Source organism: Merops nubicus, unplaced genomic scaffold (genome assembly GCF_000691845.1).
Source record: "Merops nubicus isolate BGI_N331 unplaced genomic scaffold, ASM69184v1 scaffold19393, whole genome shotgun sequence".
Taxonomy (NCBI): Eukaryota; Metazoa; Chordata; class Aves; order Coraciiformes; family Meropidae; genus Merops; species Merops nubicus.
This window is the reverse complement of record NW_008597197.1, coordinates 32,423-46,394: the sequence shown is the minus strand read 5'-3', so window position 1 is coordinate 46,394 and position 13,972 is coordinate 32,423. Positions and strand designations below refer to the sequence as shown.

At 42.9% G+C, this 13,972-nt stretch overlaps 1 protein-coding gene across 1 annotated transcript in view; it reads right to left on the bottom strand.

The window, feature by feature from the left end:
• PTGFRN (prostaglandin F2 receptor inhibitor) overlaps positions 1 to 13,972 on the bottom strand; it is a 35,880-nt gene that overhangs the window by 16,623 nt on the left and 5,285 nt on the right. The window contains exons 4-6 of the mRNA XM_008936641.1: positions 13,181 to 13,564; positions 8,394 to 8,819; positions 674 to 1,093 (exon numbers count right to left, since the gene is read on the bottom strand). Coding sequence (XP_008934889.1) covers positions 674 to 1,093; positions 8,394 to 8,819; positions 13,181 to 13,564 — 1,230 coding nt within the window. The remainder of the gene's footprint in view (positions 1 to 673; positions 1,094 to 8,393; positions 8,820 to 13,180; positions 13,565 to 13,972) is intronic.

The window sequence follows — 13,972 nt, the reverse complement described above, 5'->3', positions numbered from 1 at the left end:
AACATGAGCAATGTTTGAAGAGTCACCAATCACCACTTTTGTGCAGGAAATCCTCCACATAAGAGCTTGGAGGAGAGGGGAAGGTTTGGGAACAGATTTCATTCTTGCTGCCTTCTTACAACACCCCTTCGCAAATACTGCTCTCCCACTGCGTCTGACCCAAATATCAACAGTAATAAGGCTAAAACTACATCCCATTAAACCATCCTGAGACGACAGCAAATCTATAGCAATATTCATCTGTGACCATGCTGCTCAAAGAGGCACTTGGAACATAAAAAGCTAACAGATTATTTTCAAAACAGTAATTTACCACAAAAAAAGAGCCAACCAGAAATTACCTAGAGCTGAAAGAAACGCTGAGCTGAGTCAATATCCTCTCTCTGACCAGCTTTGGTCAGGCTGCATCTTCATTACGTTCTGTATGAGGATGTTACATTTCAAAACGTCTTACAAATTTATGTCCTCATTGCAAGGCTGTCCCCCTATGCTCAGCCCTTGTCCTTTGCCCAGCGTGCCTTGTATAAGGAAATTCAGTGTTTAGAAATCACCCCGTAGAGAACAATGACCTTCATTATGGATGCAACCAGAAATCAGAGAAACCACTGGGAGAACACCTCAGAGCTCTGCCCCTTTCTGGCTTAGACACACAGCTGCCAGATTCCATACCAACCTGACATCTGGAAGTCTATCTGGATGGGGTTGGATAAGCCATTCACCGCTTCACGCCACATGCCGCCACCACCTGGAGACCAGGCAGTCACCACACAGCGATACAACCCAGCATCAGAAATCTGGGTCTGATACATCCTGTAGCGGAACTCATTCTCCTGGACCTTCTCCAGAACCACACCATCCACACGAGTCTGGTCCGTCCAGTCTTCCAGCCGCACTACTGAATCCTGGTTCAAGGAGATAATGCGAGTGGTTCCATTCGGATTCGACTGATCCGTTAGTGGCTTCTCAGCTGTAATGAGGACAGAATAGCGTGGCGTCTTGATGTTTTTTGAAGAGACTTTGCATGTCATCTCAAAGGTGTGGCCTGCTACAAAGAATGGCTTCAGTTTCACTGCCTCCACTGTAAGCGTGTAATCTGAAGAGGGAAGGAAATAAGCAGCAAGAGAGGGGTTAATAAATACGTGCAGACACTTCTGCAGCACCTTTCAATCTAGAAGATTACAAATATGCAAAGCACTTTTTCTGGATAAATTCCAGCACGTTGATCTCAACATCTATGGACACCCCAGAATGCTACTCCACAGCGCACACACAGCAGTATACAACAGTTTGAATCAGATGCAAGAATTCAAATCAATACTAAACCCTGAACATGTAGCTCAATATACAGGTCATGGCATGACAGGACCTCCAGGACCTTTTTATTCAGGAGTAAAGATGTTAGGCAAGACTCAGAGTCACAGTTTTACACTGGATTAGAAGAGCACTCTCAACAGGGTACAAGGACACTGTTGAAGTCCTCATGACTAGTGACACAAGGTGCCACTAACTGAATCAGCAGCACTTGGCTTCTACTATTTCCCAGGAAAACCAACCCTAACAGCAATCCAGACACATTCACCTGAACTCCCAAGATCAGTTGAAATTGTGTGACAAAAATGTTGGTGGCAACAAGAGAAGTCTCCATCCCCTGCAGCCCCAAGAGTTGCTGTTGAAGGTCTGGTACATCTCTACCTCCAAATGCATTCTTTTCCCTTGCTTCTCATGCATTCGCCCGAGTACAAGCCTGCTAGGAAGCCTTGAGGTTTCCCAACAGCCCATCTGGCATCAAGAATGCCAGCAACACTTACTGCTCAGTCTCCTTCCCTTCTTCAGCATTCTCCAAATCTTCCAGCTCCTCAATCCCAAGGATCCCTTAATTACAGGGTTTGGGAAAATAATACATCTAGGAGCTCAGCCCCAAAACAAAAAATACAAGCTCACAGTGCGAAGCTGAGAAAGTCAGTGACTGAAATCAGAAACAGATAAAAGGAAAGGAGGTTGCTAGTTTCCTAGCACTGTGATGAAGAGACATCCTGCACACCCAGGTTATTCCTAAGGAAGGGAGGATTGGGGCAGAACACAGAGTTTACAGCCACTTCCCAAAGTCACTGCATCACGAAGATACAGCTAGTTCAGCCTTCTGCACTTACTTGACTGCAGCATATTCTCTCATCCCCTCCCTTTATAAAAATTGAGTGTAGAAACATTAAACAAAAAACTACACATATCGCCTTTATGCAAGATGAAACTTCTCAAGGAAAAGGAAATAACTAATGATGAGATTGTAACACACTGCTCAAAACTGAACTAAACGCAGTAATATTTATGCCCTCCTCACAAGAGCAACAAGATCCTTGTCAAGATTACATTTTGCAGTGTTTTGCCTCCAAGCAGCAGTTTTCACAATGAGTAAACACAGCCCACAAGATGAGAAACCCAGTATGACAACTTTAAATCAGCACTGTATAAAGCAGATCACAGTACAAAGCTATATAAAGAAACAGCAGGAGTGGCGAAGGCTGAGCTGCTTCTAGTGGTCTAGCTGAGCACAGAATTACTTGATACTCCACACCAAAACCCCCCCTCAAACCTCCATCCATTAAGCAAGTGGGAATAAAAGAGTTGCACGTTTAGGCACTCGGGATAAAAATCACAACTGAAGTTGCCTACACAGTCATCCTCTGCTCGCTTGTGAGAGAACTCATCATGCATCTGATTCTATACTTCAATTTTTTCATCATTCTGTGTCCATGAGATTCTGATGTCACCCTCTTCATAAGGTTGCAGCATTCAGGAACCCAGCACAGATCAGCCTGTCACATTATGTACGAATATAGACGACAATTCTATTTTGTTCCAAAAGCAGAAGCACAAACAGCTAGCTGTGCTTTTCTGTCACACGTTGCTGCTTTCTAGGCCTTAAGAGGAGGCTGTGGGCAAAAATCCCTCCTGATACAAACACAAACTTCTTTATGCTGTTGATCTTCATGTCTGAACGCTGAGTCCTAGACACTGAAAAAGAAATTTTTCATTTGGTCTCTCATACCTGTGCTTAAAACAAGTGGCTTCACATAATCACAGCAGTGCAGATGTAGCTGAGAAGAGACAACTCTCCCTATGACCTAGGCATCACATGTCTTTTTCAAGTATTTCCTGAGCCACAGGTCAGGCAGCAGTACACAAGGGCGTGTCTTGACCCTCACCCCCCTCCCCAAGGACAAACTTTGTTCCTATACATCCTTTCTTGGCTTTCCATTTGAGGGCAATAGACACAGCTGATTTTACCAATTATTTTTTCTAAAGAGAAGGAGAAAGAAGAAGTGGTGGTAGCGTGAGTCAGCAGCAGAAATGCCATCTGCAGAGTCTGTGGAAAAGAACATCTGAGGTCCAGAGATGCAGCTGTAGAACAGCAGAAGAATTCAAAAGGGTTAGAAATTAGGATGCTGAACAGAGAACAGGGAGATACCTTCTTATTAAAGACATTTAAAGGATTTTTCTACTTTTTAAAAACTCAAAGCTCCTTAGGTTCGAAGAATACAGAAGCAGAGGCACCCTCTCTTGAGACCATACAAAGTGCAGATCAGAACAGATGAGGGGACACAGAAAACAACATACACAGATGCTGAATGTTCCTCATTGCAATAAAGTCCAAAAAGACCAAACAAGCATTTCTGAATCTGCAATATTAGAGAGCTACATATGAAGTAAAAAAAGCCCCATCCAACTCATATCCTATAAGCTAAAAAAGCCTGAATTACCATTCTTATCAGTACGGTTCTGTGCCAAAATCATTCTCCTTCAGCAGCAGCAGATGAAATTTAATTAGCACTCCAACACCCCCACCTAAAAAAGTATGTAGTTGTCTCTGCATGTAGCAGCACATAGTATAAGAGGAGACACCAAAGATTTGGTATTTACGTTAGAAACAAGAGTAATCTGCATGGAAAGCTCAGTGGGGAAGGAAAGTTTCTTCATGTTTCCTATGTTAACAGAAACCACTTAACAGATTTTATAGCATAAGGTGGGCCAGAGATGTCAAAGAACATTTTCTTCCAAGAATTGCAGCCCGAGATCTCATTCCTAATTTTCTGAGAATCCCCAAGGAAGCAATGCCTGTGCCTTGACTGCTAAACTGCACACTTGCCCTTCCACACACAAGGCTGCAGTCCCATGCAGACTTACCTCCCTCTTCTAAAGTTCCATGAATAAAAAGCATGATAAAACACACCCTGGTTGATCACATACAGGAGGCTGCAATCTGCACAGTTTATGTTGGAAAGTTGTAGAGGAAGAGGTCCTAAGTAAACCACACCTAAACCTTACACCAGTTTGGGCACTACTCCAAGACAGAGGGCTAGCAGCAGAAGAAATCCTAGCCAAATGATTCACATAAAATTTGAGCAATAAACTGTACTTTGGATCCTTGCAGTGCAAATTTTTGCCTTCCATCACTGGCCAGCCTAAGTAGTTAAGCCACACTAATTCTCCTGTTGCTCTCTACCACAAAGTGCATGCTCCGCTTTAAGAGTACTTCCTGGGTAGTGACCAAAGAGTTTTCACCTCGTCTAAGTCAGTCAAATTGCTAGAGAAGCCTACCAGCTACAAGGGCAAGGAGACTTTAAGAATACAGCAAACGCCTTCCCTGTGCCCCACAGACTCCAGCTGGAGAAGCAGCAGAATGGCCGCAGCCAACAGCAACCCCCGAGCCGAACATCTCCACAGCAGCCTCACGTAACGCCATCACAATGCTCATAAAGGCTCCTCCAGCCCCCAGTGCACGAGCTAGATTGCAAGCACAGGGAACACAGCAGACATTAAGGTAATGACAGCCTTGCCTTTGTAGGAGAAGGAGGCTGTAAAACACCCTGAGGTACAGTTGTAGCGCCAACAGCTCTGATACCAAGAGCTCTGGAAACACAGCAGGCACGCTATGGCCCACACCACAGCCTGATACATGGACATACACCGCAATGGCTCTTCCCGCTGCTGCACATGCACAACCAGACCACCCTCACTGGCCTGCTCCCCAGACCAGCAAAGAGCATGAACACTTCACCCTCAAGTAGCCATGGGCGTGAGGAGCCCAGCCACCCCTGACTGAGGCTCATACACCTCACGCAATTCCTCGTTCCTGCACCCAGCCTGGCACATACAGCCAGCAGCTCGGTGCCACGGGTGTAGGGATTCCTCTGCTCCAGAGGAACTGCGTATCTGTACTATGCAGCATCTATTATACACCAGCAATGGTGAAGGCAAGGGGATGTCAGAAATACAACCTATCCTCTATTCGTAGGACTTTCTCAAAGATTAAGATGCCCTTGCTCCCAATTAAATATGACGAAAGGGGCCAGGCAAGCATATAGGACAAGTAACATTCTGTTAAATACAATTATTTTGTAAATTAAAAGCAAAAATATTAACAAAACCTCAAATAATAGTTCTTTTGGGATTTGAAATCTCAGTTAAAAAGATAACGTTCTGTTCTGCAAAGACTTCCATGCACATCCAAAGCTGACAACACTGGTTTAGGAAACAAACATCAATTCTGCATTCCACTGCAAACAGCAACTCTACTATAAATATCAGCAGTAGTCATTTTAAACTAATAAACTTTTTTCCAAGTTGAAAATTAATTTTTGACTGTCTTTGTAGATATTTCCTCCCTTTCTTTACCCCTTTTTACTGATTGGAATTTGTACTCTAAATAATCAAAAATATAATTTATGCTTTTTGTTTTTGAGGTGAGATAAAAGATACTTTCTTTTTCTCCTTGGCAGGGAACAGGGCAGAAGAAAGAGGGGAAGAAACAAATCAGGCAGACCATGTCAAAAGCAGTGATCTATGATAGCAATTGGCTGCCTTTGCAAAGCTGAGTAAGCAGAAAGACATGTGAGCATTATTGATCCCAACAGAATAAAATAGAAAAAGCTAAAATCCCTCAATTTAAAATAAGCAAACATACAACTTATTATACAACACACACAAAAAAAGAGCTTGACATCTTCACATGATGCCTACAATTCAAGCAAAGGTTTCCCTATCCCAAACACCCTCTGTGCTGACCAACCCACAGATGCAATGAAAAAAAGAAACAACTTTCTCCTTTCTCAAAAATTCAAACCAAACTTTTCCGAAGCAGGATTTCTGCAAAGTCCTCCTGCCCAAGCACTAATCTAAAGTTAACAGAGACAATTCAAGTAATGAGATAGTTGGAAGAAAAGCCTCTATGTAGGCACAAGCTGTCCAAGGAAGAGTCAAAACTCTGTTCTCTCCTTAGGCAAACACGTGGGAGTCTGGCTGCTCTATTTTACAAGCACTGGGAGCAGTTAGGGACTCAAATCACCAGAGATACTTGTCAAAACAACAGTCAGAGAGCAGAGGCAACAGCTGATTAACTCCTTCATAGTTGCTGGCTCCAGCAATGTGAGTTTGGAGCTCACACAAGCAAGATATGGCAGCGGACAGGACCAGCAGAGAAAGGCATCTGGGGCTAGACTGCTGAAAGAGCAGGGTGGTATATATGAGAGGTGGCAGGAAAGAAGGGGAAATCAAGCCTACATATTGCCCCACTCCCCCTGTATACATATAACATGCTTTATAACATGGTTTTTCAGGAGAAGGTGTTTGTAGGAGTGCTCACTTTCACATCATAAATCTCTCAACTCCATGTTTTGCTAATAAAATGTACTTTTCAGCATAAGGACTATAACACTTACATTTGTGTTGCAAAATTAGCAGTTTTTGGAATAAAACCAGAAATAAGGGAATGTTCACTCCTGTCACGGTTTGTTTTCCCTCAGAAATGTCAACATAGACTAAGACTTCTCAACTTCAGCGGGTGTCTCTAGCTGCTTTGAAAGCAATGATCCATTTCGCATGCGTGCACACACACACACTCTCTTGTGTTGCAGCATAACAACTGAACTAATTATGACCAGCATTGAGCACTAATGAGAGATCTCATTCGTGCTGGAGACGCCAACTTCAGGAAAAAAAACCCGACCTTTCTATGGACCATGCTTGGTCTGGAGATGGAGTACCAAGCAAGCAGGCCACCATTTCTTTCTCCACTGAAGCAGAACCACAGCATCAGCTCTCCTCCAATTTGCTGTTTAGGGATCTCCCCTAAACAATTTTAAACTTATTTCAAACTACTTGTCTCTGAAATATAGTTCTCTGCCTGTGGCTGCTTCAGCTGGACTGTTAAAACAAATCGATCAGGACAAATGCAGCTTAGCTAAGCACAGATTTTTGCCCAAGACATTACATCCTAGCTTATTCTATTCCTTCTGTTTCTTATCGAACAGGCCCTCTTACATGACCTCACACAAGCCAAAACAGTATCACTCTACAGAATATTCAGGATGCATACACCCGTTTTAAACCTGTGTTAAGCAATTCTGGTAACTCTATTTAGCTTCTAAGAAACACTCCCCGAGATAGTTTATGTGCTGACCAGAGCTAGTTCACTTCTGCCTAAAAAAGGCTAAGGATCAAGCAAATTACTGAATGACTTTGCTCAGCAACCCACTTATTTTTTGATACTCTGGTATTACTATGCCCATGAAGCTCCTCAGAAGAGCCTTCTAAACATGGTCTTGTGGAAGAGAAGAAACAAAACCACCTTTCAAAATGGCAGACAGAAGACTCAAAGTGAGTGGCATTCCTCTTTTCACCTCAAGAGAACCCTGTTGCTAGCAGCAAGATGCACCCTAGAGACACTGAAATGCTCCAAGTTTTGAAAGGGGGCAATGGCCCCAGCATCACTGCTGGATGCCAACCCTGCCACAATGACAGCCCAGCTCCTGAAAGTCTTGGCACAGTTTGATTGACCTATCTCTACTTTGCACTTCTGCTCCAAGCCATGGTATACAACTGGCAAGTGCGCTTAAGTAGTCACTTCCCTCCACAAAACAGGCCTTTACATAGGGTAATAGTAGTTTTGACTCTTCAAAGCACAGAACCCTGTTTCCAAAGCCCATTAGCAGGCCTTCTGGCTGAGAGACGCACTCAGGAGAAAATTTCTTTACAACTATGGGAGGGAGGTTGTTATGAGAAGAAACCAACACCCACCTCACAAGTAACTAACTATAGGACAAGAGGAAATGGGCTTAAATTGCACCAGGTGAAGCTTAGATTGGGTATTAGGAAGAGTTTCTTTACTGAAAGAGTGGTTAGGCATTGAAACAGGCTGCCCAGGGAGGCTGTGGAGTCAGCAACCCTAGAGGGGTTCAAAAAACAAAGATGTGGCACTTTGGGACATGGTTTAGTGGTCATGGTAGTGTTGGCTTGATGGTTGGACTTGATGAGCTTAAAAGTCTTTTCCAAAATTAAAGATTCTATGATTACCCCATCTACCGAGGTCTTTCAGCAAATAGGTGCAAGGTTCCTACCTTGTGTAGCCCAGAAAATGCTGATTGATGCAGAAGTCACATCTTTGCTCTTTACCCAGCTGTTGTTGCGGTGCCTGCTCCACGCAGAGATGACACAGAAATAATCTCCTCTGTCATTTTCTGAAGTCCACTGGATTCGTAAACTAAAGGTGTCAACAGCCTTTTTAGAGAAGATCATTTCCCCATTCTGAGTTCGCTCTCTGCTCCTGTCACCAAGCAACAGAGTCCAGTCTGCATCCATGGTGGCCAGGAGTTCCTCTGTTGCCATGTCATCGCTGTGTATGTGCTGCCTGTAGTACCAGGAAACTGTGAAGCGGATGTTTGCTTCCGTGTCCTGTGCATTCGTGATCCTGCAGTTGAGCTCTGTGGGGTCATCTGAAAACTTGGGTGTTTTAGAGGCATTCAGAAACACCTCATAGTCTGGCTCTGCAGGAAAGGAAACCCAGAAGAAAGAGGTTAGAAGCTAGAAGCAAGAAGCAGAAGGAAGAAAGAGCTTAAGTGATTGCTAACTTCCAACATCCAGTCTGGGAAAAGCACCTGAACTAGAAGCCCGCTGCCAGAATACGCATTTTTCTTACAAGACTGGGGGACTGGGAACTTGGACTCCAACTCTCTGACTTACACCAGTCTGACACAAGTATCCCTAGGCCTGCATTTCCAAACAAGACCTTTAACTTCATATTGTAAGACCATTTAAAAAAAAAATAAGTAAGAGATCTTGTTGAGCAAAATCATTCCCTTCTTTAGGCCTAGGCTGAAGAACCCCCCACGAGTTCATTTTCAGCCCAGCTTGTCACCTTTTGCATGTATTCAAATGCCCGGGGCAGCCTGCAGCCACAGGAGACTGGTTAATCTCTAGCTTTGGACTGACAAAAGACATCCCATTTCCCCGGTTTCTCTCCAGGATAAGAGGCCATTTTCCATTCTGAAATGCCTTCTCTCCCACACTTAACCATCCCATCATGTCTCTACAATATGGTTTAATGATATTAAAAACCAACCTCAAACACCTACCCTCACAACAAAACCAGGGGACATGGGTACCACCATTGGCACGGGCTACAGGCAGCACCAATAGCAGTGCACAGTAAATTCCAGCAGGTAGCACAATAAATACTAAGCAGGCTAGGAGTTGATGTATAGATCAGAATAGCTTCACAGTCTCAATAGGGAAGTGTGTGCTGTACAGCTGTAAGGCTGGAATACCTCAGGTTTGAAAACAAGTGCCTGAAATTCATGGGTTAAGAATGGTGATGATGTATTTAAGTCTGAAATAGCTGACTGTCCAAAGCCTAAAAGTGATAAGGCAGCCACATGACTATTTTCTCCCAGACTACAGAGATAGTAAAGGAAAAAGATTACAGCAAGAACCTCACACCACAAAGGAAATACATATTTATTTACTAGTGTTAGACTATTTTTCTGTCCTGCTGTCTACTATAATTAAAAAAAAAAAGACTAGCTTTCTAACTGTTCAGCCAATACTCATCACACGGCTTTTACATTGTGAGTGTATTCAGTGCTCTATATTTATTTCTTGCTTTGTTTCATTTGGCATTTTGGCCTCCTAGAGACAATCAACCGAAGCTATAATTGGGACAGAGAAGGCAATCCAAGGTATAACTTAGACTTAGCTCACTAATGAGCCAAGATAATAAAACATCGTAATAGAACTGCTATGCAAACTGTGTGTGCACATGCACTTTTGGATTTCAGATGCAAAGGATAAAAACAATTGCATAAAGCAAGCTGGCTGCTGCAGTGTCAGCTTCCAGAAATGATCTCTCACCATTAAATGTTATGCATGCATTGTCCTTGCATGTAGCAAGAACAAGGGCATTAATACACACTGGACACTAGAGTATCTAGTGATACTGATGGTGGGTTTCTGCAGCGTTAGGTAACACACAAGCATAAAAGTACTGTTTACATAAGCCTGTAGAACCTACGACCAGTGAAAATCAGTACAGATTTCTGCACATTTTCAGTGCAAGGCAAAATAAAAAGAATTCCTCTGTTGCAATCAAGGCATAGATTATTAATGGTGGCCAAAGCCCACTTCTGGTCTTAGTCCTCATAGAGCCTGCACTACTTTTCTGTCTCATTCACAAAAGTGTAGACTTCTTCAGGGCCTCACAATATATTGCTCATGCTCCACAATTTTCTTATCATTCCTCCTTACCTTACCTTCCCCCTGAAAAAAGAAGATATTGAAGACAAATTAATATTATCACAGCAACAAAGGCTATGAAAGCAGAAACTCTATTCTAGACAGGAAAACAATAAGGAAAAAGCTGCAAGAAACTCAAGTTCTCAGAAAATCACTTCAGGTTTGTTTTATTTGTGGGCAGGGGAAGGACAGCTAAGAAGAGAGTTTTGGCTTTGATGGCACCCCTCCAAATAGGCGCTTCACCCTGACACACACTCAAACAGAGGATTTAGGAAGAATAAAAGGCTGTCTGGATAAACCTCATTCCTCCATTCTGTCAGGTGTCAAAGAACAGCCTCACTAACAGTTCAATGACTTAATACTTCAGCAGCTCTTAACTTCCATTAAGGAGGAGGAGTTGGAATTCTGGATGCAGCTGAAAACTTCAAATACTGAAAATTTATTCTCCTTTCCTTTGCCCTAGCAACCAAACATCAGCTATAGAGCGGATTTTAATTCTCTCCTGTTCCCCAATCATGTCAAATTGGAATGAAAAGAGTAAGGAATAGTCACACAGGTACAGACATTATGGGCGAGCACAGGAGTCTATCTGTGCACGCATGACCACGTGTCCACACACGTGCACACAAGTGGAGAAAGAAGGGAACACTCACAAGTTGAATGTGCAGTTTGAACTGCTGAATGAGGATGGGAGATGAAGACATGAATCACTTGCACCCTTCTAGCACACACTACAAGTATACTTGGAAATGGCCATGGATCAACTGCTCTGTACAGTGCTAAAATGCAAAATTTAAAGTCATTGTTGCTGGGCTCTAACCTTATGACACAGCTGTTTTCTTTCTGGAAACCATGCTTCAGAGCGGGCTCTGTATATGCTGGCCTCATACAGTACTTTTATGTCGGAGGAGCTCTGCCTTTGTGACTGGACGGTATCACCAGTTTCTGGTGACAAGAGGCTCTGACCAGGCACATTGAGAGGCTCTAGGCCTGTATACTTGCATCCAGTCAAAGCTGGGAACAAACGCCAAGTACTGCAGCTCTGCCAGTCCTCCCCCCAGCTCACATCCAAGTTCATTTATACTTCCAACACAAACAACACATTGTGACTTTTAGCAGGTGCAGATACACTACCGACAGCATCATGCAACACCATCCTGAGTCTCACTGCCTCTAAACTGAAGCTATTGTCTCCACAGGATTAAACTAGGAGACCAGATGGGTAGGCTGACATATCTAGACCTATCTGTAAAACAGGCTTTTTAGAAATTTTGCTGGAGTTTCATTTTCAGTATTTCTCCTAAGTAACTTTACTACTAAGAATATTTGCATAAAGAGAGATCTCCAGAGCTTAAGAGTTCAGCTGGGATAATGCAAAGCAACAGAGCTCTACAATCTGCAGCATACATATGAGACAGTGGATCTCCAACACAGATTTGTCTTTGGAAAGGTGTTTAGAGAAAGATACCGTCAGTCTGCTCTTGTAAGCCACATTGATCAGATAAGCCTGTTGAATCTCTTACCAAAACTTCTGTTCCTCAGTCAACAAGTCTTAAATGAACAATTGTTAAACACAGCTGCTTTTAACCAGCCCCTTGCAAAGAAAAAAATCGACACTGACAGTATTAGAGCTGTAAGGAGGGAAAACCACAAAGAACTGGAGCATAAAGAAAGAAGAGAATAAAGAGATCATTAAGTTTCTGTTAGTGTAGATTTTTTTCCCCACTGGTGAATTAAAAGAACTTGCTGCAGAAATGCTGAAGTAGTGTATGGAAACCATAACTTCAAGTGCAAAAATAATCCTTTTCTTTTTCAAAATGCTAAAAATCCACTCATCTCTGGGACTAAATGATGAAAAATGTACCATATTGAGAGGGGTGTTAAATACTGGAGGACTATCTGCTTTAGTGGCCACTATGCTAATCAACACTGCTAGCATCAATTTAGTCACAAGCCAAGTGTCTCTCAATCAGTTACACTACTCAACAGCTAAGTGACACAGTCTTGTAAAATAGGCTTGTGATGCGGGAGAAGAATAAAGCAGAATAAAGTCACATTCCATTCTAAATCCATCAATATAATGTGGTGTCTCTCCAGTGATTAAAACAACAAAACAAAAAATCCAAAATTTTGAAAGCTATTAAGAGTTCATTAGGAAGTCTCCATTATAAATAATTTTTATTGTAAATGACTCATAAAACTCGGGGGAAGCATCTGATATCACTGTGTTCAAGAACTCCAAGAGAATTCCTGTTGCTGGATCAGAGCCCTGCTAATGGTACAAGGGAGGTGAAAGAGACAGCTTCAGCCCCTGGAAAACAAGGCAGGCTTTTAAGTTTTATTTCCCAGTTGCAGACTGTTAAATGACACCAGAAAGCAGAACACACCAGTGGGACATGCATTAAAAGATCCTAAAACCCTGTAAGGTACAAACCCACAGCCCCATAGTACAGATCAGTAATTTTTATATGTGAGAGAGATATCCTGCACATAGGTGATGGATGCAAACAAGAAACTTGCACAGAAGAGGACCTTCTGTGAGGTCCTCTCCCTTTTCTGATGGGACCAAGTAAGGAGTGGTACATTACCCATGAAGTCTGAAAACAGAATTGCTCACCTAACGCTGTCACCACCACACTGACTGGTGCAGATGTTCTCTCCACCACCTTATGCCAGCTCCCATTGTGCAGTGGTACCCAGACAGCTGCTTGGCAGAAGTAGAAGCCAGAGTCTTCCACAGCCACATCACGCACCAACAGGCGATAAGAGTTCCTATCTGTGTGGCTCAGACTGATGAGAGTTGAATCACTGACAACAGCATCATGGTCCATGCTCAGCAAAATCTGAGTACGTGACAAGTTATCATCAGGTGAGACCGAAAAATACCACATCACCTCGGCTTGGAAAATACCACTCCTGTCTGTTGTGATGTTGCATGTAAGATCCAGGGAGTCTCTTTCAGTCACAGACACGTTGCGTGTTGAGATGACCACATCTAGAGCTTAGAAAGGAAGAGACAAAAATTCAAACAAACAAACAAAAAATATTTTTCATTTAAAAGGAGTCCACTGTAAGTTGTCAAGGATTTCACACTGTATTACAGAAGCTTCTCAAGTAGCTCAGTAGCGCTACCTTCAAATGCCTGTTAGCTATTGAGCTGCACAATCTATTACAAGGGAAATAAACATTATCAGCCAAAGGGAAGGAAGAGAGGGTGAACAGGGGTTTTTATAACTCAACAGCAACTGGTCCATGGAGGCTCTATGCTAATCATGGACCACACGTGACCTCTGCACAGCAGGAAAATATGTACAGGGTCTTCCATTCTCACCGGAGCATCACAGAGTTTTGGGACTATCTCAGAAGAGAAAGTGTCTGCTGAAATCACTAGAAATTACATTAGAACTCA